Genomic DNA, 24,205 nt, shown 5'->3' on the forward strand with positions numbered 1-24,205 from the left:
CTTGAGGACCTCCTGAGGACCACGGGAACCTCTTGAGGACCTCCTGAGGACCACGGGAACCTCTTGAGGACCTCCTGAGGACCACGGGAACCTCTTGAGGACCTCCTGAGGACCACGGGAACCTCTTGAGAACCTCTGGATGACCACGGGAACCTCTTGAGAACCTCTGGATGACCACGGGAACCTCTGGAGGACCACAGGAACCTCTGGAGGACCTCTGGAGGACCTCTTGAGGACCACGGGAACCTCCGGAGGACCTCTGGATGACCACGGGAACCTCTGGAGGACCACGGGAACCTCCGGAGGACTTCTTGAGGACCACGGGAATATTTTGAGGACCACGGGAACCTCTTGAGGACCTCTGGATGACCACGGGAACCTCTGGAGGACCACGGGAACCTCTTGAGGACCTCTGGAGGACCACGGGAACCTCTTGAGGACCTCCTGAGGACCACGGGAACCTCTGGAGGAGCTGTTGAGGCCCTGCGGGCGCCGCTCAGCGCAGGGCCAGGATCTCGTGCGCGGCGATGCGGGCGATGCTCTGGAAGCCGACGCGGAGGTGCTGCCGCCAGAAGCGGCGGTCGCGGCCGTAGATGTTCGCGGGGTAACGGGGGCTGCCTGCAGCCAGAGGGCGTCAGTGGGGGGGTGGGGTGGGGGGGATGGGGGTTTTTGGGGGTGGGGGGATTGGTTTTTTGGGGGTGATTTCACCCCCGTTCGGCGCCGTACCGATGCCGTGGAAGATGCGTGCCACTGCTCGCGGGGAGAAGCGGACGTCGTGGTGGACGGACAGGAAGTGGCGGATGGAGGAGCGGAGATGGGCGGTCTGGGGGGGGGAGGGGGGAAAGGAGGTGGGGTTTTAGTGGGGGAGGGGCTGGGGGCGGGGGTGGGAAGTTTTGGGTGGGGGGAGGGGAAGTGTCGGGGAGGACTGGGGGGAATTGGGTGGGACTGGGGGAGTCTAGGATGGACTGGGAGTGATTGGGATGGAGTGGGATGGACTGGGAGTGATTGGAATGGAGGTGGGATGGACTGGAATGTACTGGGATGGACTGGGAGTGATTGGGATGGACTGGGAAGGACTGGGCTTTACTGGGGCTGACTGGGAAGGACAGGAATGGATTGAGAGGGACTGGGGCTGACTGGGATGGACTGGGCTTTACTGGGGCTGACTTGGAAGGACAGGGATGGATTGAGATGGACTGGGATGGACTGGGATTGATCCAGGGCTGACTAGGATGGACTGGGATGGACTGGGATTGACCAGGGCTGACTGGGATGGTTCCCCATGAGGGACATGCTCACATCTGCAGCACTGAGGCCTTCATCCTCCTCCTCATCCTCCTCCTCCTCTTTGCCGCTGCGTGCGGCGTCGCCGGGCTCCTCCTCATCGAAGTATTCCCTCAGCAGAGCCTTCAGCCTCCGGCTCCGCTCCTCCTCCTCCTCCTCCTCTTCCTCCCGTTCAGGGTATGGGGTGCAGCCCTGGAAGGCCACGCTGCGCCCCAAAGGATCAGAGCCATCGCACGGCCCCACAGCGGCACTGGGAATGGCAACTGGGGGCACTGGGAATCCCAAATGGGGGAGGATGGGATCCTAAATGGGGGGGGATGGGAACCCCAAAGCAGTGGATGTTGGGAACCCCAAAAGGAGGGACATGGGGACCTAACGTAGGGGATGTTGGGAACCCCAAATGGGGGACATTGGGAATCCTAAAAGAGTGGATGTCAGGAACCCCAAAATGAGGGACATGGGGAACCCCAAAATGAGGGACATGGGGAACCCCAAATGGGGAACGCTGGGAGTAGTCCCAAATAGGGGATGCAAAGAACCCCAAATAGGGATATAAGGAATCCCAAATGGGGGACAATGGGAACCCCCAAATGGGGGACATTGGGAACCCCAAAGCAGCGGATGTCAGGAACCCCAAAATGAGGGACGTGGGGAACCCCAAAGCAGTGGATGTCAGGAACCCCAAAATGAAAAACATGGGAACCCCAAAAGGAGGGATGTAGGGAACCCCAAAAGGAGGGACACTGGGAGCCCTAAAGCAGTGGATGTTGGGAACACCAAAATGAGGGACGTGGAGAATCCTAAAGGAGTGGACATGGGGAACCCCAAAAAGAAAAACATGGGGACCCCAAAACGAGGCACCTTGCAAACTCCAAAATGAGGGACACTGGGAACCCCAAAATTAAGGATACTGGGAACCCCAAAGCAGTGGATGTTGGGAACTCCAAAATGAGGGACGTGGGGAACCCCAAAATGAGGGACACTGGGAGTAGTCCCAAATAGGGGATATGAGGAGCCCCAATTAGGGATATAAGGAACCCCAAATAGGGATATAAGGAACCCCAAATAGGGATATTGGGAAACCCCAAATAGGGGACATTGGGAACCCCAAAGCAGTGGACGTTGGGAACCCCAGAATGAGGGACGTGGGGAACCCCAGAATGAGGGACGTGGGGAACCCCAAATGGGGAACAGTAGGAGTAGTCCCAAACAGAGGATGCAAGGAACCCCAAATAGGGATATAGGGAACCCTAAGCTGGGATATTGGGAACTCCAAATGGGGGACGCACTGGGAAACCCCAAAGCAGTGGATGTTGGGAACTCCAAAATGAGGGACGTGGGAAACCCCAAAACGATGCACCTTGGGAACCCCAAAACACCGCAACCCACAACGCGAGCACGCGAAGAACCCTAAAGTGTGGGGGGGGGACCCCCCAAAACCCCCATCCCACACCCTCACCTTCGGAAGGCGCGGAGGCAGCGCCGGAGCCGTGCCAGCTCAGCTCTGCGACGCAGCTCGGTGCGGCGGAGCAGGAAGCGGCATGCGGCGTCCAACTCGGCCCCGCTCAGATCCCCGAACGAGCGCACGCGGAACGCCAGCTCCGAGAAACGCACGGCCACGCCGCCGCCGTCCCGCTGCGCCCCGAGCACCGAGCGCCTCACCAGCGTCGCTTCCCACCCCAGGGTGTCGCTGAGGGCGATGAGGTCGAAGCTGATGGAGGAGGAGGAGGGAGCGGGGGGGGAGAGGGAGAGGGCGGCGGCCAACGGGGGGCAGCTGTGGGGTGAAAGGAAGGGGAGATGTGGGATTAGAGAGGGGGAAGGAGGGGGTGGGAGCGGGTGAAGGGGGATTGGAAGGGGTGAAGGGGGGATGGGAAGGTTGAGGTGGGATTGGAAACCATAAAAATGGGATTAGAAAACACTAAAATGGGATTGGAAACTCTAAAATGGGACTGGAAACCATAAAAATGGGATCGGAAACTCTAAAGTGAGATCAGAAAACACTAAAGTGGGACTGTAAACGCTAAAAAGGGACTGGAAACCATAAAAAGTGGGACCAGAAACTCTAAAGTGAGATAAGAAAACACTAAAATGGGACTGGAAACTCTAAAATGGGATCAGAAACCATAAAAATGGGATCAGAAAACACTAAAATGGGACTGGAAACTCTAAAATGGGATCGGAAACCATAAAAATGGGATCAGAAAACACTAAAGTGAGATCAGAAAACACTAAAGTGGGACTGGAAACACTAAAAAGGGACTGGAAACCATAAAAATGGGACCAGAAACTCTAAAGTGAGATAAGAAACTCTAAAGTGAGATAAGAAAACACTAAAATAGAACTGGAAACTCTAAAAAGGGACTGGAAACTCAAAAATGGGATCGGAAGCGCTAAAATGGGACTGGAAACCATAAAAATGGGACCAGAAAACACTAAAATGGGACTGGAAACTCTAAAATGGGATCAGAAACCATAAAAATGGATTAGAATACACTAAAATGGGATCAGGAAACTCTAAAATGGGATCGGAAACCCCAAAATGGGACTGGAAACCATAAAAATGGGACTGGAAACCATAAAAATGGGACTGGAAACCATAAAAATGGGATCGGAAACAATAAATGAGACTAAAAATGCCAAAATGGGATCAGAACACATAAAAATGAGATCAGAAACAGTAAAATGGGATCAGAACTCCAAAATGGGACTGGAAACAGTAAAATGGAATCAGAAACCCCAAAATGGGATCAGAAACTCTAAAATGGGACTGGAAACCATAAAAATGTGACCAGAAACCACAAAATGGGATCAGAAACACTAAAATGGGATCACAACCCCGAACTGGATCAGAAACCCCAAAATGGGACCAGAGCACTCAACAGTGGGATCCCCAGTCCCACTACCCCCAGTGCCCCCAGTTCTGCCCCAGTGCCCCCAGCTCTGTCCCCAGTGTCCCCAGTTTGATCCCAATGCCCCCAGTTCTGCCCCAGTGTCCCCATTTCAACCCCCGCAGCCCCCAGTTCCACCCCCAGTACCACAGTTCTGTCCCCATCGCCCCACAAACCCACCCCCAACGCCACCACGACCCTCCCAGTGCTCCCAGTTCCGTCCCAGTGCCGCCCCGCGCACCTTCGTGCCGCAGCGCGGAGCTGTGCGTGCCCCCCGGCGCAGCTGACGGTGCACGTGGCGTACGTGTGGGGCAGCAGCTCCAGCCAGCGGCGTGGGTGCAGCTCCAGGTAGCACAGCAGCGTCTCGATGGCTGTGGGGGGAGGGCGGGGACCCCAAATCCGGAATGGGTGGGGCCGATCCCGTTCCCATGTTGGGACCTCCCATTCCCATTCTTGATCCCATTCCTATATTGGGCCACCCTGATCCCATTCCCATATTGGGCCATCCTGATCCCATTCCCATATTGGGCCATCCTGATCCCATTCCCACATAGGTCCATCCCAATCCCAATCCCATTCCCAAATAGACCCACCCCAATCTCAATCCCACATAGGTCCAACCCAATCCCAACCCCATTCCCACGTAGGCCCATCCCAATCCCACTCCCATGTAGGTCCAACCCATTCCCAATCCCATTCCCATTCCCACGTAGGCCCATCCCAATCCCATTCCCAATCCCATTCCCACATAGGCCTACCCTAGTCTCAATCCCACATAGGTCCAACCCAATCCCATTCCCAACCCCATTCCCACGTAGGCCCATCCCAATCCCATTCCCACGTAAGTCCAACCCATTCCCAATCCCGTTCCCACATAGGTCCATCCCAATCCCATTCCCAACCCCATTCCCACATAGGCCCATCCCAATCCCATTCCCATATAGGTCCATCCCAATCCCATTCCCATGCCCATGCTGAGCATTTCTGATCCCATTTCCATATTGGACAATCCCAATCCCATTCCCACATTGGACTTTCCTAATGCCAATCCCATTCACAGTTCCCTCTTGGGACATCCCAATCCCAGTTGCATTTCTGAGCGATCCCGATCCCAATCCCAGTTCCATTTTGGGACATTCCAATGCCATTTCCACTTCCATTTTGGGCCATCCCCGATCCCATTCCCATATTGGACCATTCTCTTCTAATTTCTATATTGAACCATCCCAAGCCCACTTCCATTTTGGGCCATCCCAATCCCATTCCCACATATGCCCATCCCAATCCCAATCCCATTCTTTTTCTCACAATGGGCATTCCCAATCCCATTCCCATACTGGACCATCCCGATCCCATTTCCATATTGGACAATCCCAATCCAGCTCCATATTAGACCATCCTAATCCCAACCCCATTCCCAGTTCCCTTTTGGGACATCCCAATCCCAGTTGCATTTCTGAGTGATCCTCATCCCATTCCCACACTGGGATATCCCAATCCCATTCCCATATTGGGCGTTCACATTCCCGATCCCATTCCTATATTGGGCCATCCCAATCCCATTCCCATTTAGTTCCATCCAATCCCATTCCCATCTAGGTCCATCCCAATCCCAATCCCACATAGGCCCATCCCAATCCCATATCACCCCACCCCACTCCCGTCTACTCACCTTCCTCCCTCACATCCAGGTCGTGCACAATGCTCTCGATGGGGATGGCACGCTCGTGTTTGTAGCACACGCGACCTCCGCCCTCCTCCACATCGTCCCCATCCCCATCTGACATCACACCATCCCGGTTCCCCTCCTCCGTGTCGACCCCATTCCCATCCTCCGCATCCCGGTTGTCATCCACGTTGAGCTCCGCCATCTCAGAGTCGCTCACCTCCCCACCCTACAACACACATTGGGGTCGCTTCTCCATTCCCCCTTCCCCGATCCCTCCCTCACGCCATCGGTCACCCTTCCCCCGACCCCAAATCGACCCCACATGGATTGGGGTTATTTCCGGACTCACGGCGGCGAGGACACGGCGCCGGCGCTGCAGCTCTCGGCATCGGCACGGGGGGAACGCGGCACGCACCAATTTCTTGATGGTGAACGGGTCCACGGCGTCGGCAAAGATGTGTCGCCGCAGCTCGTAGCGGTCGGAGCCCTGACAAAGGGAGTTTTAGGGTTCCGTGTGTCACCCCAATGGGTTTTAGGGCTCCCCGATGAATTTTGGGGTTCCCCAAAGATGCCTCAATGGATTTCAGGGCTCTGTGTGGCACCCCAAAAGAGCCCCACTGGGTTTTAAGGCTCACCAATGAGTTTTAGAATTCCCCAAAGACATCCCAATGGGTTTTAGGGCTCCACGTGACACCCCAATTATGCCTCAATGGGTGTTCGAGCTCCATGTGTCATCCCATAGGTCCCCCAATGGGATTTACGCCTCTATGCATCCCCCCCAAAGTGCCCCAAAAGCTTTTAGGGCTCCACACGTCCCCCACAGATCCCTCCCAACCCCATATAGGTCACTCCTCATCCGTCCCCCAACGCCGACCCCACTGCAGGCAAGCAACACCTCTCCCCCACCCCCACATCCCCCAGAACCCCAAAGAACCATCACCTCTGGGTCCAGGAAGAGGTGGCACTGCGCCGGTTCTCCGTCCCTCCCGGCGCGGCCGATCTCCTGCACGTAGCTCTCGAAGCTCCTCGGCATGTGGTAGTGCACCACGGCGCGCACGTCCGCCTTGTCCAGGCCCATCCCGAAGGCCACCGTGGCCACCACCACGCGCAGGTGGCCGCTCATGAAGGCGGACTGCACGCGCCGCCGCTCGGCGCCCGACAGCCCCGCGTGGTACGCGTCCGCGATCTGCTCCGCTGGGAGGCGGCGCCTGCTCTTGGCTCCTCCAAAGGGGAAGGAGAAATACTGTCAGCCAACGTTGGCCTTCTTGGCCATCAGGGCACACTGTTGGCCACCAGTGGTCTTCTTGGCCACTAGGGCCCAGTGTTGGCCACTGTTGACCTTCTTGGCCACCAGGGCACAATGTTGGCCACCAGTGGCCTTTCTGGCCACCAGGGAACACTACTGACTCATGGTCAACCCATTGGCCACTGCTGGCCTTCTTGGCCACCAGGGTACAACATTGGCCACCATTGGCCTTCTTGGCCAGCAGGGCACAATACTGGCCACCAGTGGTCTTACTGGCCACCAGGGCCCAGTGTTGGCCTTCTAGGACACCAGGGCACACTGTTGGCCACCACTGGCCTTTCTGGCCACCAAGAGAACACTACTGACTCATGGTCAACCCGTTGGCCACCGTTGGCCTTCTTGGCCACCAGGGCACACTGTTGGCCATCATTGTCCTTTCTGGCCACCAGGGTATACTACTGACTCATAGACAACCTGTTGGCCACCATTGGCTTTCTTGGTCACTGGGGCACAGTGTTTGCCTTCTTGGCCAGCAGGGCACAGTACTGGCCACTAGTAGTCATACTGGCCACCAGGACCCAGTGTTGGCCACTGCTGGCCTTCTAGGACACCAGGGCACACTGTTGGCCACCACTAGCCTTTCTGGCCACCAAGGAATACTACTGACTCATAGTCAACTCACTGGCCACAATTGGCCTTCTTGGCCACAAGGGCACACTGTTGGCCACCAGTGGTCTTACTGGCCACCAGGGCCCAGTGTTGGCCATTATTTAGGCCTTCTTGGCCACTAGGGTACACTGTTGGCCACCGTTGGCCTTCATGGCCACCTCAGCACGTCACCGTTGCTCCAGGCGCTTCATACCTGGTGTGGCATCAGCGAGCGGTGCGTCCTGCAGACAGGTGCGGAGCATCGCGGCCACGCGGGTCGTGTCCTCCCGGCGTGTGCAGTACACGATGACAGAGCGGAGTGGGGTGAAGCGCTTGCTGCAAAGCAGACTGACGAGGGCCTGCGGGTAACAAGGACACCGAGGTTTAGAGCTAGTGAAAATCCAAAGCAACGAGTCAGGATGTGGAGCCCTGTACCCATGCCCAGAGATCTCCCCATCCCTACCCTGTCCAAAACCCGCCACTCAGATCCACACTTGTCCCTTCCTGGACTCATCCCTGCCCAGTACTTGTCCTATCCCCACCCAGTGCCTGTTCCCATTCAATCCCTGGCCCCACAAATCCCCATCCTCATGTCTGTCCCCATTCCTATCTGCACCCTCCCCTATCCCTCCCCAATTCCCGTCCCCTCCTGCTCTCCCATCCTGTCCCAGTCTGTACTCCTTTTCTGTCGCATCCCCTTCCCAATCCCTATTCCATACTGTTCCTATCGCTATTTCCATCCCTCCCCCATCCCTCCCCCATCCCCCCTCTATCCATCCCCCATCCCTCCCCTAACCATCCCCCATCCCATCCCTACCCGGTCGCGGTCCCACTCTACGGACACGGAGAGGCGCAGGTTTTCTGGCACGGCGGAGCACCGTACGGCGATGCCATCGTCCTTCGGGATGCCGAGGTGTGCTGCCACATCCCGCGCCGTTGCCAGGGTGGCCGTGGCTGTCAGAGCCAGGAAGCAGCGCACACCCAGGCGCTCCCGGAGCACCTGCAGGAGTGGGGTGGGAGGAAGGTGGGAGGAAGAGGAGGAAGATTGCGAGGAGGATGATGGTGAGAGGAGGAGGAGGGGGAGGACAAGGAAGATGTGGATAAGAGGACGGTGAGAAGAGGACAAGGAAGTTGATGGCAAGAGGAGGCAGAGGATGAGCAAGATGGTGAGAGGAGGAGGAGGAGAGAAGAGAAAGAGAAAGATGGTGAGAAGAAAAGGTAAGAAGGTGAGGAGAAGGATGAGGAAGACAGAGAGAAGAGGAAGAGGTGATAAGAGAAGGAGGGGGAGGAAGTTGGCAAGGGGAGGACGAGGTGAGAAGGAGAAGGAAGACAAGAGGAAGACAGCAAGAGGAAGAGGATGAGGAAGACAGCAAGAGGAGGAGGAAGTGAAAAGAGAATGAGGAAGAGGAAGTCTGTGAGAAGAGGAGAAAGTGAGGAGAAGGATGAGGAAGATGGCAAAAGGAGGAGGAGGTGAGGAGGAGGAGGAAGTTGGCGAGGGGAGGAAGAGGAAGATGGCGAGGGGAGGAAGAGGAGTTGAGGAGGACAAGAGGAAGACAGCAAGAGGAAGAGGAGGTGAGAAGAGGATGAGGAAAGATGGTAAGAAGAGGAGGTAGTGAGGAGGAGGTGAAGGATGAGGAAGACAGTGAGAGGAGGAGGTGAGAAGAGGATGAGGAAGGGGAAGATGGTGAGAAGAAGAGGTGAGAAGGATGAGGAAGACAGAGGAGGAGGAAGAGGTGAGGGAAGGAGGAGGTGAGGAGGAGGAAGACAGCGAGAGGAGGAAGATATGAGGAAGAGGAGCAAAAGAGGAAGACAGCAAGAGAAGAAGGAGCAAGATGAAGAAGACAGCAAGAGGAGGAGGAGGTGAGAAGAGAAAGAGGAAAAGGAAGACAGTGAGAAGAGGAGGAGGTGAGAAGGATGAGGAAGACAGCGAGAGGAGGAGTAGGAAGTTAGTGAGAGGAGGAGGACAAGGAAGAGGAAGACAGCAAGAGGAGAAGGACAAGGAAGAGGAGGAGGAGCACAAGAGGATGACAACATGAGAAGATGAGGAGGCAAAGGAGGACAAGAGGAAGACAGTGAGAGGAGGAGGAGGTGGAGGATGAGGAAGACAGTAAGAGGAGGAGAAAAGGATGAGGAAGAGGAAGACAGTGAGAAGAGGAGGAAGTGAGGAGAAGGATGAGGACAACAGAAAAGAGGAGGAGGAAGTTGGCGAGGGGAGGAAGAGGTAGAGGACAAGAGGAAGACAGCAAGAGGAGGATAAGGAAGAGGGAGACAACGAGAGGGGGAGGACGAGGAGGACAGCGAGAGGGGGAGGAAGTGAGAAGAGGAAGAGGAAGACGGTGAGAGAAAGAGGTGAGGAGCGTCCCTGTGTGAGGCCTCACACACCTTGCAGAGCCGCAGGTAGCTGGGGCGGAAGTTGTGGGACCACTCGGAGACGCAGTGAGCTTCGTCGATGCAGGCGAAGGCGACGGGTGGGAGCTGATGGGCGGGGGGCAAGCAGCAGCAGCCCGAGGCGCCCGCGCCCACCACAGCTTCGGGGGACAGCAGCAGAACCTGCGCTGAACCGTCCCTCACGCGTCGCAGAGCCGCGTCCCGCTGCGCCCGGCTCAGCTGCGAGTGCACGCACACGGCGCGGAGGCACGAGGGGAGTCCTGACACCTGCAAGCAGTGCAATGGGATCAGGTGGGGTGGGGTCGGGTGGGATGAGGCGGGACAGCGTGGGATGGAGTGGGGTGGGATGGAATGGGGTGGAAAGGGACGGGATGAGGAGTGATGTGGGGGAATGTTCTCCTTGGGGTTGGCCCAAGGGAATGGGTGAGGGAACTGTCCCCACAGAGGTTCTGGAAATGGGGAGATGTGGCACTGGGGGATGTGGTGGGGTGAAGTTGGGGCTGCTCCAACTCTAAGGATTCTATTTGGGGTCATGGTGAGGTGGGGATGGGGATGTTGAAGGTCTTCTCCTACCCTAAGGTATCTATTTAGGGTCATGGTGGGGTTGGACTGGGGATCTTGGAGGTGTTTTCCAACCCTAAGGGTTCTATGCTTATATTTAGGGTCACAGTAGTAATGGGGATCTTGAAGATCTTCTCCGGTCCTAAGGATTCTATTTAGGGCGGGGATGGGGATGTTGGTCTTCTCCAAACTTAATGATTCTATGCTTATTTTTAAGGACATGATGGTGATGGGGATCTTGGAGGTTTTCTCCAACCCTAAGGATTCTATTTAGGGTCAGGGTAGGGATGGAGCAGTGGATCTTAGGGTCATGGTGAGGGAGAGTTGGTTGGGGATCTTAGAAGTCTTCTCCAACCCTAATGACTGCATGATTCTATTTGGGGTCATGGAAGGGATGAGATGGACAGTTGAGCTTCGGGATTTTTGGGTCATGGTGAGGTTGGGGATGTTGGAGGTCTTCTCCAACCCTAACGATTCAGTGGTTCTATTTAGGGTCATGGTGGGGCTGAGGATCTTAGAGGTCACCTCCAACCCTAACAATTGCATGGTTCTGTTTGGGGTTGCAGAAGGGATGAGGTTGGACAGCTGACTTTGGGGATTTTAGGGTTGAGGTTGAGGACCTTGGGTCTTTTCCCACCTCAGTGCTTTAAGAAAATGGAGCTGCCGCCCACTGATGGAGGTCATCCGTCATACCTGGTCATCCATCAGTGACACCAACGGGGAGATCACCAGCGCGATGCTCCGCGAGCGTTTGTGGTACAGGAAGGCGGGCAGCTGGTAACACAACGACTTCCCCATCCCCGTGGGGAGCACGACCAACGTGGAGAGCCCTGAGTGGGGTGGGGGGGGGAACAGGGTTAGAGAAGGGAGGCGGATGACGTGAGTGGGAACAGAGTAGGGTGAAAACGCACCAGAGAGGATCCTCATGATGGCCACCTCCTGGCCGAGGCGGAAGGAGCTGTAGCCCAACTCGGAGAGTGCATCCAGCACTTCTGTGGGGGTCTCTGAGCAAAGAGGGAGGGGTTAGGAGAGGGGAGATGAGGTACTGGGGGTGGAAACGTGGTCGAGGCCTCACCTGGTGGCTTCCCGTCCGGCCCCAAGCTGTAGAGAGGCTCCACGGGTGGAGGGGGTGAGGGGGGCTCATAGGGTGGCCGCTGCACGTCCAGGTATGGGGTCAGCCCTGAGAGCGTGGCTCCGTCCTGGTCAGTGCTCAGTGCTGGGGGTGGAGGTGATGGTCAGTGTGGATGAGGGCACAGGGGGAGAAGGGAACGGACCGAGGGCTGCAGAGTCTCACCAGGGAGCTTGTGGTAAATGGTGTTGGTCCGGCGGGCCACCTCTTCCAGCGTGGGCAGGGGATCATCCTCTTCTTCTTCATCATTGGGATGGAAAGGTTCTGAAGGTGGCGGTGGGTGGGCAGAGGTGTCTGGAGGGAGAAGAAGATGGTCCTCGAGGAGAAGGAGGTGGTGATGGTGCCATATGGACCCCGAAGGAGTAGATGGTGGGGCCCACGTGGACCCAGAAGGGCCACCACAAGGAGATGGTGGGGCCCACGTGGACCCAGAAGGGCCACCACAAGGAGATGGTGGGGCCCACGTGGACCCAGAAGGACTACCATGAAGAGATGGGAGCTGCTAAGATCCTCGACCCACTCACCTCTCCCCCGGCACTGCGCAGCCCAGTGCCCATGTGCTCCACACTTGAAGCAAATATCCGAGCTCCGATCCACGCCGTTGCCACCTCCGAACCATGCCGCTTTCTTCTGCCACTTCTCCTTCCACACCTGCGACCGATTTCACGTCATTTCACCCCATTTTTCCTTCCTCCTCCCCGGGGCGATGCCCCGCTGCCATACCTGCTTGCGGAGCTGCCTTCCCCGCAGCACTCCACACCGCACGTGGGATCTGCTCTTCAGGTTGAGCCGCACGAAGTTGCCGTGGGGCCGCCGAGGAGCTCTGCAGGAAACCAAGACGCCGTCAGGATGGGGCCTGGGGACCCTGTAAGAGCGGGAGCACACCCCGATGGGGCAGCACTGGGGTGGGGAAGGTGGAATAGACCCATTTTTGGAGGCACCCACCTGGCAGGGAGTGCTTTGCTGGCTGCCCTGGGCTTCTTCTCCTCTACCTCAAAGTCACCCAGAAGGTTTTCGGATGGGGACAGAGCCGCTTTCCTCCGCTTTGGGGCGGCTGTGTGCCCTCCATTGCTGTCCTCTGGGCACGGCCTCTTCCTGCGGGCAGCTCTGGGCTTTGTCATATCAACAGCTCCGTCCCGAGTGATGACACGATGTCCCGTGTCACCTTTGGGTGCCGGTGTCCCCTCATCATGTCCTGGAGTTCCCCTTTTCCGACTCCGAGACTTCGATGTCCCCATCGCAGGTCCTGGTGTCCCCTCTTCACATCCCAGTGTCCCCACTTCAGGTTCTGGTGTATGCTCTTCGTGTCCTGTTGTCCCCATTTCAGGTCCTGGTGCCCCTCTTTTCCTCCTCGATCTCACCTCTTTGCGTCCCAGTGTCCCCATTGCAGGTCCCAGTGGTCCCACTGCTGGTTCCAGCATCCTCTCTTCACATCCCACTGTCACCTCTTTGAGTCTCGCTGTTCTCCTTCTGGGTCTCAGTGTCCCCACTTCAGGTCCCGGTGTCCCCTCTTCAGGTCTTGGTACCCCTTCTTCACGTCCCACTGTCCCCATTCCATGCTTCCGTGTCCTCAATCCAGTTCTTGTCCCTTCTTCACATCCCAGTGTCCCCAGTTCAGGTCCCAGTGTTCCCTCTTTGTATTCTGGTGTCTCAATCTCATGTCTCAGTGTCCCCCCTTCACGTCTCAGTGTCCTCACTCCAACTCTTGTCCCCATTTCACATCCTAGCATCCTCATTTCAGCTCCTGGCGTCCTTACTCCAGCTCTTGTCCACTCTTCGTGTCCTGGTGTCCCCATATCAAATCCCGATGTCCCCATTTCAGCTCCTGTCATCCCCATTCCAGCTCCCATCCCCTCTTTGCATCCTGGCGTCCCCTCATCCCGTTCCCCTGTCCCCACTCCAAATCCCACTGCCCCCTCTTCGCATCCCGTCGTCTCCTGGCACCGCCGCAGCCACCCGGGATCGAGTGACCCCAACCTCCGCGCCACTGTCTCCTTCAGGCGCTGGAATTGCTCCGTTTGGGGACGAGGCCTCAGCCCCGAGGCTGCAATGAGCGGTGCCAGCCCTCGCACGGCAGCGGGGAGGACGTCGGCCACTTCATTGCCACCACCGTTGCACAGAGCAGACGGGGACGTGGCCTCATCACCGTGCTGCGCCGTGGGTTTCCTCTTGGCGGTCAGGCTCTTCTTCACCGCCGACGACGTTGCCTGAGGATGAGAAGAGGGAGTTCAGGGCGATCCGCAGTCCTGAAATTGCATCTTTTCACCCCAGACTGAGAGCAGCGCTCCCCACGTTCCACGTGTCCGGAGAGGAGAGCAGCCCTTGCCAACTAATGTCCTTCAGTGGGGGACCAAGCACCACCTGCACACCCCACACCCCCAAATCTGTAGGGCCATGCCCACCTCACACCTCCAGATCTGTAGAACTGTGTCCACACCACAGCCCCACACCTGTAGAGTTATGCCCATCCCACACCTGTAGGGCCAAGCCCACCTCATGCCCCACATCTGTAGAGTTATGCCCACCCCACAGCCCCACACCTGTAGGGTCGTGCCCGCTCTCCACCTCTAAATCTGTAAGGTCGTGCCCACCCCACAGCCCCAGATGTATAGGGCCATGCCCACCCCACAGCCCCATACCTGTAGGGCAGTGCCCAGGTTGGCCTTCAGCCTCATCCCGTAGAGCTGCGCTGATGCGGACGGTGGTCGTGGCTGCCGCGTCCCGGGGACCTTTGGCTGCCGGTTCAGGTGTGCCCCCCAGCAGCCCGAGTCCTGTAGAGGTGACAGGAAGTGGGGAGGATGGAGGACACTGAGCGGTGGCCACCGGGAGCTGGGCGTGGGCAACCAATGGGGGGCAACAAGCTGATGGCCAATGTGAGTTGGTGGCCGTGAGTTTGGTGTGGGTAATCATGGGGTGGACACCATGGGGTTGGGTGTGGGCAACCAAGAGGGGGCCACTGTGAGTTGGACGTAGGTAGCCATGAGGAAGGGCCACCACGAGTTGGCCAAAGGTAGCCATGAGTTGGCCACAGGTAGACATGAAAGAGGGCCACCATGAGTTGGTTGTAGGTAGCCATGAGGGAGGGCCACCATGAGTTGGCTGCAGGTAGCCACATTGGAGGGCCACCATGAGTTGGCCACAGGTAGCCATGAGTTGGCTGTAGGTAGCTATGAGAGAGGGCCACCGTGAGTTGGCCACATTGGAGGGCCACCATGAGTTGTCTACAGGTAGCCATGAGGGAGGGCCACCACGAGTTGGCCACAGGTAGCCATGAGGAAGAGCCACTGTGAGTTGGCCAAAGGTAGCCATGAGTTGGCCATAGGTAGCCATGAGGGAGGGCCACCATGAGTTGTCTGTAGGTAGCCACAGGGCCAAGCCCTCCCCCTGTACCAGTGCTGGTTCCTTCTCCACCGTCGGGCTTGGCTCAGCGGGATCCAGCTGCTGCTTCAGCTCCCGGTACGCCCGGTACAGCCCTGAGAGAGGAACAGGGCGGGGCCAGGGGTAATTCATTAGGGTAATTAGTAGGTAATTAATTAGGGATATAGTGAGGGGTGAGGAGGTCTCGCAGCCCCATACTCACGTTTGGTTTCCTCTGAAGCCGCTGCCAGATCGGCCTGCGAGGGAAAGAGGGCGGAGTGTTATTTGGGGTTAAAAGGGACAAAACGAGGCACTTTTGGGTCACATCAGCCCCTGAAGAGGCACTTTTGTGGCAGAAATTCCCCTAAATGCACCAAAAAATGCCATTTTGGGACAGAAATGTCCAAAAAGGGGCGCTTTGGGGATAAAAAAAAGTGCCTAAATAAAGCAGAAAAACCATTCTGGGGCAGAGCAGCCACAAAAAGAAGCACTTTTGGGACAGAAATACCACAAAAAAGTACCAAAAAGTGCAATTCTGGGGCAGAACAGCTCGAATAAAGACACTTTTAGGGCACGTCAGCCCCCGAAGAGGCGCTTTTGGGGCAGAAATACCCCTGAAAGCACAAAATAGAGGCAATTTTGGAGCAGAGCAGCCACAGAAAACATCATGTGGCCCCTGAAGAAGCCCCTTTTGGTCCAAAAACGCCCCCAACCACCCCCCCAAAAAAACACTTTGTGGTCCCGTATGCCCTCAAGAGCCCCTTTTGGGTCAGGACCCCCCCCCACAACCCCACGAAAGGCCCTTTTGGGGCAGGATCCCCCCCACACAACCCCACGAAAGGCCCTTTTGGGGCAGGACCCCCCCCCACAACCCCACGAAAGGCCCTTTTGGGGCAGGACCCCCACCCACAACCTCACGAAAGGCCCTTTTGGGGCAGGACCCCCACCCACAACCTCACGAAAGGCCCTTTTGGGGCAGGACCCCCCCACACAACCCCACGAAAGGCCCTTTTGGGGCAGGACCCCCCCCCACAACCCCACGAAAGGCCCTTTTGGGGCAGGACCCCCACCCACAACCTCACGAAAGGCCCTTTTGGGGCAGGACCCCCCCCACACAACCCCACGAAAGGCCCTTTTGGGGCAGGACCCCCCCACAACCCCACGAAAGGCCCTTTTGGGGCAGGACCCCCCCCCACAACCCCACGAAAGGCCCTTTTGGGGCAGGACCCCCCCCCACAACCCCACGAAAGGCCCTTTTGGGGCAGGACCCCCCCCCACAACCCCACGAAAGGCCCTTTTGGGGCAGGACCCCCCCCCACAACCCCACGAAAGGCCCTTTTGGGGCAGGACCCCCACACACAACCCCACGAAAGGCCCTTTTGGGGCAGGACCCCCACACACAACCCCACGAAAGGCCCTTTTGGGGCAGGACCCCCCCCCACACAACCCCACGAAAGGCCCTTTTGGGGCAGGATCGCCCTCAGGAGCTCCTGGTGGCCGCGTTCCCGCGCACCTTTCCCGGTCTCCGCCCGTTTTCCCGCTCGAACGCGGTCTCCCATCCCTTCAGCAGCGCCCGCAGTTCCCGCAGCCGCTCCATCCCCTTCGGCTCCGCTCGGTTCCCTTCAGCACCGCTCGGCACCGCTCGGTTCCGTCCCATTCCCCGCTTAGCGAACCTCCCGCTCTTATCTCTCCACCAATAGGAGCGTCGGGAGAGCGACGGGCAGCCGGATGAGCCAATAGAATGAGTGAGCGGAGCGCGGTCCCGCCTCTCTCCTCCTGGGATTGGCCGAGGTGGGTGCGCAGAGGCGGAAGTGGGGAGGGAAGGAGGCGCTGAGGGGCGGTGAGCGGCTCCCGGGGAGGGAAGGGAGGGGGTTGTTTATGGGGGGGGGGGGAGTATGGGGTTATTTTGGGGTCCTTTGGTGGTTATGGGGCCCTATAGGGCTCTGTAGGGTGTCCCATGGGGCTCTGTGGGGGTTATGGGGCTCTCTGGGGGGGGTCCTGTGGGGGTTATGGGGCTCTCTGGGGGGGTCCTCTTGGGGTTATGGGGCTCTATAGGGGGATCACGTGGGGGTTATGGGGCTTTGGGAGGCTGCATAGGAGGATCTGTAGTGGTTATGGGGCTCTGTGGAGTACTCTTGGGGGCTCCCGTGTGGGTTATGGGGCTCCGTGGGAAGGGTCCTATGGGGGTTATGGGACTCTCTAGGGGGTCCTGTGGCGGTTATGGGGCTCTATGGGGCTCTGTAGGATGTCCCATGGGGTCCTGTGGAGGTTATGGGGCTCTGTGGGGCTCTGTAGGGTTTCCCGTGGGGCTCTAGGGGGGGATCATGTGGGGATTATGGGGCTCTATAGGGGGTTCTTGTGAGGGTTTAGGGCTCTATGAGGGGGTCCTCTGTGGGATGTGGGGCTCTGTGGGGCTCTTTAGGGGGGTCCTGTGGGTGTGGTGGGGATCCTGTGGGGGTTATGGGGCTCTGTGGGGGTGAGTCAAGGTTGGGGGGTCTCATTGTGAGGGTCTCGAGGTTATGGGGCACCATAGTTAACCCACTGGGGGAGGGGGGTCAGGGTTGGGGGTCTCAGGGTTGGGGATTCCCATTTGGGGTGGGGTCAGGGTTGGGGGTATCATTCTGGGGGCCACTATGGGGGTCTCTGGGTTATGGGGCACCATAGAGTACCCACTTGGGGGAGGTCAGGGTTGGGGGTCTTATTCTAGGGATCACTCTGTGGGTCTCAGGATTATGGGGCGCCCTTGGGAACCCATTTGTGGGGTGGGGTCAGGGTTGGGGGTCTCAGGGTTGGGGGTCTCATTCTGGAGATCACTCTGTGGGTCTCAAGGTTAGGGGGGTGCCCACGATCAACCCATGTATGGGGGTCGGGTCATCGTTGGGGGTCTCAGGGTTGGCGGGTTGCCCCGTGTCTCCCACATTGCTGTCCCCGTGACCCCATTTTTACATCCCCCCACGTCCCCCTCCCCAGGTCCCCCCACCATGACCGCCACCGCCTCCTCCCTGGTGCTGCTGTGTGCCCGCCGCCTGGCTGCCCACCTTCCCTCGGCCCGCCGTGCTCTGCCGCTGCTCCCCGCCGAGCTGTACCCCGCTCTGCTCCAGGCCGCGCTCCTGGACCGCCGCGTTCCCCTCTTGCGGGACCTGGTGCGCTCCTGGCCCTTCCCCGTCCTCTCCCTCCACCGCGACCCACGCCGCCAACCCGACAAGCTGTGCGTGCAGGCGGTCCTCCTGGCCGTCACTGCGGGGCTGCAGACCAGCACGAGGTGGGTGACGGGGTGGGGACTGTCCCCTCCTCAACCCCGGGTGGGTTGTTGGGGGGTGGGGAGGGGTTGGGCGGCACTGGTGGGTTTGGAGGGTGGAGTGGGGGTGGGTGGCGTTGGGTTGGCTGTGGTTGGCACCGAATTGGTTGTGGTTGTTGTGGAATGGGTTGTGCTGGTTACAGCGGTCGTGGTTGGCACTGAATCGGTTGTCGTTGTCACCAAGTCACGTGTGGGTGACATGGAATCGGTTGTGGTGGATCCATTGGTTGTGGTTGTCACCAAATCGGTTGTAGTTGTCACCAAATCTCTTGAGGTTGTCATGGAATCAGTTTTGGTGGTTACAGTGGTGGTGGTTGTCACTGAATCGGTTGTAGTTGTCACCAAGTCACTTGTGGTTGTTATGGAATTAGTTGTGGTTACGTTGGTTGTCGTTGTCACCAAATCGGTTGTAGTTGTCACCAAGTCACTTGTGGTCATCGTGGAATCAGTCGTGGTTACATTGGTTGTGGTTGCCACTGAATTGGTTGTAGTTGTGGTCATCGTGGTTGTGGTTGGCTGTGGTTGGCACCGAATTGGTTGTGGTTGTTGTGGAATGGGTTGCGCTGGTTACAGCGGTCATGGTTGACACTGAATCGGTTGTAGTTGTCACCAAGTCACGTGTGGGTGACATGGAATCGGTTGTGGTGGATCCATTGGTTGTGGTTGTCACCAAATCGGTTGTAGTTGTCACCAAATCTCTTGAGGTTGTCATGGAATCAGTTTTGGTGGTTACAGTGGTAGTGGTTGTCACCAAATCGGTTGTAGTTGTCACCAAGTCACTTGTGGTCATCGTGGAATCAGTCGTGGTTACATTGGTCGTGGTTGCCACTGAATTGGTTGTAGTTGTGGTCATTGTGGTTGTGGTTGGCTGTGGTTGGCACCGAATTGGTTGTGGTTGTTGTGGAATGGGTTGTGCTGGTTACAGCGGTCGTGGTTGGCACTGAATCGGTTGTCGTTGTCACCAAGTCACGTGTGGGTGTCATGGAATCGGTTGTGGTGGATCCATTGGTTGTGGTTGTCACCAAATCGGTTGTAGTTGTCACCAAATCTCTTGAGGTTGTCATGGAATCAGTTGTGGTGGTTACAGTGGTAGTGGTTGTCACCAAATCGGTTGTAGTTGTCACCAAGTCACTTGTGGTCATCGTGGAATCAGTCGTGGTTACATTGGTTGTAGTTGTCACCGAATCTCTTGTGGTTGTCACGGAATCGGTTGTGGTTCCATCGGTCGTGATTGTCACTGATCAGTTGTAGTTGTAGCCGTTGTGGAATCGGTTGTGGTGGTTGGAGTATCAGTTTTGACCACTTAGGATGGATGGACGGATGCAGATTTGGTGGAGGTTTGGGGCGGACAGATGGAGGTTTGGGGTAGATGGAAGTTTGGGTTGGTCGGATGGAAATTTGGGTTTGGGGCGGGTGGATGGAGGTTTGGATCCGATGGATGGAGGTTTGGGTTGGTTGGAAGAGATTTGGGGCAGATGGATGGAGGTTTGGGTCAGATGGATGAAAGGAGGTTTTGGGTCACATGGAGAAGATTTTGGGCAGACGGACGGAAAGAGAGTTGGGGTGGACGGGCGGAGATTTGGGGTGGCTGGATAGAAAAAGGTTGGGTCAGATGGACCCAAGAAATTTGGTTCAGATGGATGAAGATTTGGGATGGATGGATAGAAAAAGGTTTTGGGTCACGTGGAAGAGATTTGGGGTGGGTGGAGGGTTGGGTCAGAAGGAAGGAAGGTTGGGGTGGGTGGAAGGAGGTTTGGGGTGAAGGGAAGGAGGGAGGGTTGGATCAGATGGATGTGGGTTGGACAGGTGGAAGAGGGTTTGCTTGGATGGATGGATGTAGGTTTGGGTTGGATGGATGGAAGGAGGTCTGGGTTGGACAGAAGGAAGGAGGGTTGGATAGATATGGGTTGGATGGATGGAAGGAGGGTTGGGTTGAGCAGATATGGGTTGGGTGGATAGAAGGAGGAAGTTTGGGTTGGTCAGGAGGAGGTTTGGGTTGGGCAGGTATGGGTCGGATGGACGGAAGAAGGATTGGGTTGAGCAGATATGGGTGGATGGATGGAAGGAGGGATGGGTTAGATGGCTGCAAGGAGGAGGTTTGGGTTGGTCAGAAGGAGGTGTGGGTTGGGTAGATATGGATCGGATGGATGGAAGGAGGTTTGGGTTGGATGGATGGATGGAAGGAGGAGGTTTGGGTCAGAAGAAGAGTTGGGTTGGGCAGATACGGGTCGGATGGATGGAAGGAGGAGGTTTGGGTTGATCAGAAGGAAGAGAGGTTGGGCAGATACGGGTCGGATGGATGGAAGGAGGAGGTTTGGGTTGATCAGAAGGAAGGGAGGCTGGACAGATATGGGTCGGATGGATGGAAGGAAGTTTGGGTGGGACGGATGGAAGAAACACGGTCACCTTTCTCCTCCCGCAGCCCACGGCCGTGCCTGCGGGTGCTGGACATGACAGACCTCCAAGACGGCACCGAAAACAATCCAGACAGCATCAGCCTGTGGTCAGGGACAGTGCTGCTGGCCAAGGCCTGCCTGGAAGCCTCGCAGCACCGGGCTGAGCCGCGTGGCACCAAGCGACGGAAGAGTTCCCCGCTACCGCCGGTGGAAATCCGCGTCGACCTCTTTGTCAACAGCACCTCCGGGGCCATCCTGCGGGCGGCCCTGCGCGGTGGAGGGGCCCTACGCCTGCGCTGCCGCGATTTCCACGCCGAGGAGCTGTCGCTGGGCGGCACCGTGGATCTGCTGGAGGCGTTGGAGCCGGTCGGTTTGAGACGCGTCGAGCTGCGTTTCAACAACCTGGGGCTGGCGGGGCTGTGTCAGGTGGTGCCGAGGCTCGTGCGTTTCCCCGACCTGGCCAGTGTGAGGTTGCCATACAGCAACGTGGACGTGAGGCGGCCGGGGATGGAGGACGGGATGCGGGAGCTGGCAGCGGGGTTGGGCCGGCTGCGTGGGCTGCGGGAGCTCAACCTGGGCTCCTGCCGGCTGGCGGGGCAGCTGCGGATGCTGCTGGGGTGAGTGCTGCCTCTGTTCTGCTTCTTTTGTGGGGAAGGTTTGGGGTTTTGGTGCTTTGGGGGGTTCTGGAGGTGCCGTGAGTTCGCCGTCCTGTAGGGTTTTGGGGAAGGTGAGGATGGTCCCAGGTCAACCAGTTGGTTGGAGTTACGGGGTCTTGGTCAAGGTGAGGATGATCCCAACTCAATCAGTTGGCTGTGGAAGCGTGGATTGTGGGTTTTCCTTGAGGGGATTTGGGGTTTTGGCATTGGGGACTCTGGAGATGCCACAGTTTTGCTGTTCTGTGGGGTTTTGGGGAAGGTGAGGATGGTCCCAGGTCAACCAGTTTGGTTCTGGAGTTACGGGTTTTGATGAATGTGGGAATCATCTCAACTCAACCAGTTGGCTGTGGAAGTGTGGGTTGTAGGTTTTCCTTGGGGGTAATTGGGGTTTTGGCATTGGGGGCTCCGTAGATGCCACAATTTTGCTGTTCTGTGTGGTTTTGGGGAAGGCGAGGATGGTCCCAGGTCAACCAGTTGGTTGGAGTTATGGGGTCTTGGTCAAGGTGAGGATGATCCCAACTCAACCAGTTGGCCCTTGAGTCATGGATTGTAGGTTTTCTTTGGGGGGATTTGGGGTTTTGGTGTTGGGGGCTCCGTAGATGTCATGAGTTTGCTGTCCTGTAGGGTTTTAGCCAAGGTGAGGATGGTCCCACCTCACCCAGTTGGCCATGGAGCCACAGCTTGAGGTCAGAGGTGTCCATGGGCTCCATCCCTCAACATCCCCGTGCCCTGCTCGGGTCGGGGATCCCCACAAGCATCCCCCAGCCCATTTGGGGCACTCCACTGGCCACTGGGCCCCTCCAGGAGCTCCACCTCGGCGCACCTCCCCTCCCCACACCATCCCTTGACCCACAGCTTCTCCCCACGCTCCACAGGTCCCTGCATCGCCCACTGGAGAGCCTGGAGCTTCCCTTCTGCCACCTCCAGCCCTGCGACCTCACCTTCCTGGCCCAGAGCCCTCACGCTCGTGCCCTGAAGAAGCTCGACCTGAGCGGCAACGACCTCTCCTCCTCCCTCCTCCCTCCCTTCCTCCATCTCCTCCCCGCTGTCTCCTCCTCTCTCCGCCACCTGGATGTGGCCGAGTGCCACCTGGGGGACTCCCACCTGCCCGTCCTTCTGCCACCGCTGCGTCGTTGCATCCTCCTCTCCTACCTCGGCCTCTTTGGCAACGCGCTGTCCTCACGGGGGCTGAAGCTGCTCCTGGAGGGGACCCTCCCCCTGCCCTCCCTGCGCCTCGTCGTCCACCCCCACCCCATAGACTGCCGCGATGGTGACGGTGACAGTGACAGCGACATCACCGCGCTGCGGGATGAGCTGCGGAGAATGCTGCGTGGTGCCGGGAGGGACGAGGACACGTGGACCAGCAGCCTGCAGCGACATGGCGGCCTCGACTTCTTCGCGCTGTGAGCGGGGACAACACCAGGAGGCGTGGGGACAAAGGGACAGCTGGAGGAGTTGTAATGAAAAGGGACAGTCGGGAGGTACGGTGACAAAGGGACAGCTGGGAGGTATGGTGATGAAGGGACAGCTGGGCGGCACGGTGACAAAGGGACACCAGGAGGAGTGGTGACAAAGGGACAACAGGAAGTACATTGATGAAGGGACACCTGGAGTTGCAGTGACAAAGGGACAACCAGGTGGTGTGGTGACAAGGGGACACCAGGAGGAGTGGTGAAAAAGGGACAGTCGAGTGGTGACAAGGGGACTACTGGGAGGAGTGGTGACAAAGGGACAGCTGGAGGAGTTGTAATAAAGGGACAATCGGGAGGTATGGTGACAAAGGGATAATCAGGTGGCACAGTGACAAAGGGACACCAGGAAATACACTGGTGAAGGGACACCTGGAGTTGTGGTGACAAAGGGACAATCACGTGGCACGGTGACAAAGGGACACGGGGAACAGGGGGCGGTTCCTTTCTGCCTCCAGCCCTCTCTGGTGACCCAAAAGGTGACACAAATGCCACCCCTGAGTGGCACTGTGGGGCTGTGGTGGAAAGGAGGGGGGGTGGACCCAAATTTGGGGTGGGGACCCCGAATCCTGTCCCCTTGTCCCCTCCTGTATTGTTTGTCCCACCCGACACGTGGGTGCTGCCACCAGTGGGCTGGGGACGTTGGGTTCACTGTGAGGGGACACTTGGGACATCAACATGGGGACACTGTGTAGCTGTGCCATGGGACAACGGGGACACCATACAGTGGTGCCATAGGACCTTGGGGACGCCCCCATGGGGACACATGGACCTGGTGACTGTGTCAGTGTCGCCGTGTGTCACTCCCCCCCTTGTGTGACAATACAGCACAACCACAACGCAGGTTCACGTGGCTTTAGTCCCATTTCACAGCTGGGGACACCCGGGGTCCCCCTCCCCCCCATCACTGTCCCCTAAGTTTGGGAACATTAGGGTCACATGGGGGTCTCTCCCACCCCCACCCACGGGCTCAGGGGTCCCACCCATCACTGTCCTATAGGTTTGGGGACATTAGGGTCACCTGGGGGGTGAGGTCTCTCCCACCCCCACCCCACGGACTCAGAGATGAAGTGAGTCCCAGGGGGTCCTCTCTTGTCCCAACCCCATGGGCTCAGGGGCCCCACCCATTCCTGTCCCATGGATTTGGGGACATTAGGGACACCTGGGGGGTCTCTCCCACCCCCACCCATGGGCTCAGGGGTCCCACCCATCCCTG

The 24,205-nt window shown here is 57.8% G+C and overlaps 3 protein-coding genes across 9 annotated transcripts; 1 reads left to right on the forward strand and 2 right to left on the reverse strand.

The window, feature by feature from the left end:
• Positions 1–472: 472 nt before the first annotated feature.
• Positions 473–13,442, reverse strand: RECQL4 (RecQ like helicase 4). The gene is made up of 18 exons (XM_065752348.1): positions 12,759–13,442; positions 12,537–12,636; positions 12,338–12,464; positions 11,979–12,107; positions 11,760–11,900; positions 11,596–11,688; positions 11,378–11,514; positions 10,118–10,390; positions 8,553–8,735; positions 7,950–8,094; positions 6,782–7,062; positions 6,191–6,328; positions 5,845–6,067; positions 4,414–4,543; positions 2,744–3,058; positions 1,300–1,489; positions 727–823; positions 473–618 (listed from the first exon to the last, which is right to left on the reverse strand). Exons 1-18 carry the CDS (start codon positions 13,364–13,366, stop codon positions 497–499), a joined length of 3,432 nt encoding a protein of 1,143 aa, XP_065608420.1. The 5' UTR covers positions 13,367–13,442; the 3' UTR covers positions 473–496.
• A 124-nt stretch (positions 13,443–13,566) lies between these two features.
• Positions 13,567–16,819, reverse strand: LOC136059404 (ATP-dependent DNA helicase Q4-like). Its single transcript, XM_065753578.1, has 6 exons — positions 16,684–16,819; positions 15,394–15,427; positions 15,204–15,286; positions 14,453–14,584; positions 13,724–14,020; positions 13,567–13,596 (listed from the first exon to the last, which is right to left on the reverse strand). The coding sequence occupies exons 1-6, from the start codon at positions 16,765–16,767 to the stop codon at positions 13,567–13,569; spliced, it is 660 nt and encodes a 219-aa protein (XP_065609650.1). The 5' UTR covers positions 16,768–16,819.
• Positions 16,820–18,148: 1,329 nt separating this feature from the next.
• On the forward strand, positions 18,149–23,504 carry LRRC14 (leucine rich repeat containing 14). 7 transcript variants are annotated; one of them, XR_010623143.1, is made up of 4 exons: positions 18,149–18,432; positions 20,891–21,481; positions 22,396–23,107; positions 23,262–23,504. XR_010623143.1 is itself a non-coding variant. In XM_065752280.1 (3 exons), exons 1-3 carry the CDS (start codon positions 18,152–18,154, stop codon positions 22,925–22,927), a joined length of 1,404 nt encoding a protein of 467 aa, XP_065608352.1. In that variant the 5' UTR covers positions 18,149–18,151; the 3' UTR covers positions 22,928–23,169. The 7 variants fall into 7 exon arrangements, 3 of the variants coding, with proteins under 3 accessions (XP_065608352.1, XP_065608353.1, XP_065608354.1); XR_010623144.1 differs by having other exon boundaries at positions 23,289–23,504; XR_010623142.1 differs by having other exon boundaries at positions 22,396–23,132; positions 23,207–23,262.
• Positions 23,505–24,205: the final 701 nt, after the last annotated feature.

Source organism: Cyrtonyx montezumae, unplaced genomic scaffold, assembly GCF_038088225.1.
Source record: "Cyrtonyx montezumae isolate F1298 unplaced genomic scaffold, pur_monq_1.0 scaffold_8, whole genome shotgun sequence".
Classification (NCBI taxonomy): domain Eukaryota; kingdom Metazoa; phylum Chordata; class Aves; order Galliformes; family Odontophoridae; genus Cyrtonyx; species Cyrtonyx montezumae.

Coding starts and splice junctions, on each gene's coding strand:
- LOC136059404 (XM_065753578.1), bottom strand. CDS start 16,767: ATGGAGCGGCTGCGGGAACTGCGGGCGCTGCTGAAGGGATGGGAGACC. Junction 14,021..14,452: donor ACCTGGGCACTGCCCTACAG/GTATGGGGCTGT, acceptor TCTCATCCTCAG/GCAACGTCGTCGGCGGTGAA. Junction 13,597..13,723: donor CGGGATGCGAAGAGGGGGCA/GTGGGATTTGGA, acceptor TGGGGACACCAG/GACACGAAGAGTGGACAAGA.
- RECQL4 (XM_065752348.1), bottom strand. CDS start 13,366: ATGGGGACAGTGGGACGTGAAGAAGGGGTACCAAGACCTGAAGAGGGG. Junction 4,544..5,844: donor CCTGGATGTGAGGGAGGAAG/GTGAGTAGACGG, acceptor CTCCCCCCACAG/CCATCGAGACGCTGCTGTGC. Junction 619..726: donor ACGCATCTTCCACGGCATCG/GTACGGCGCCGA, acceptor CTCTGGCTGCAG/GCAGCCCCCGTTACCCCGCG.
- LRRC14 (XM_065752280.1), top strand. CDS start 18,152: ATGACCGCCACCGCCTCCTCCCTGGTGCTGCTGTGTGCCCGCCGCCTG. Junction 18,433..20,890: donor GGGCTGCAGACCAGCACGAG/GTGGGTGACGGG, acceptor CTCCTCCCGCAG/CCCACGGCCGTGCCTGCGGG. Junction 21,482..22,395: donor CAGCTGCGGATGCTGCTGGG/GTGAGTGCTGCC, acceptor CACGCTCCACAG/GTCCCTGCATCGCCCACTGG.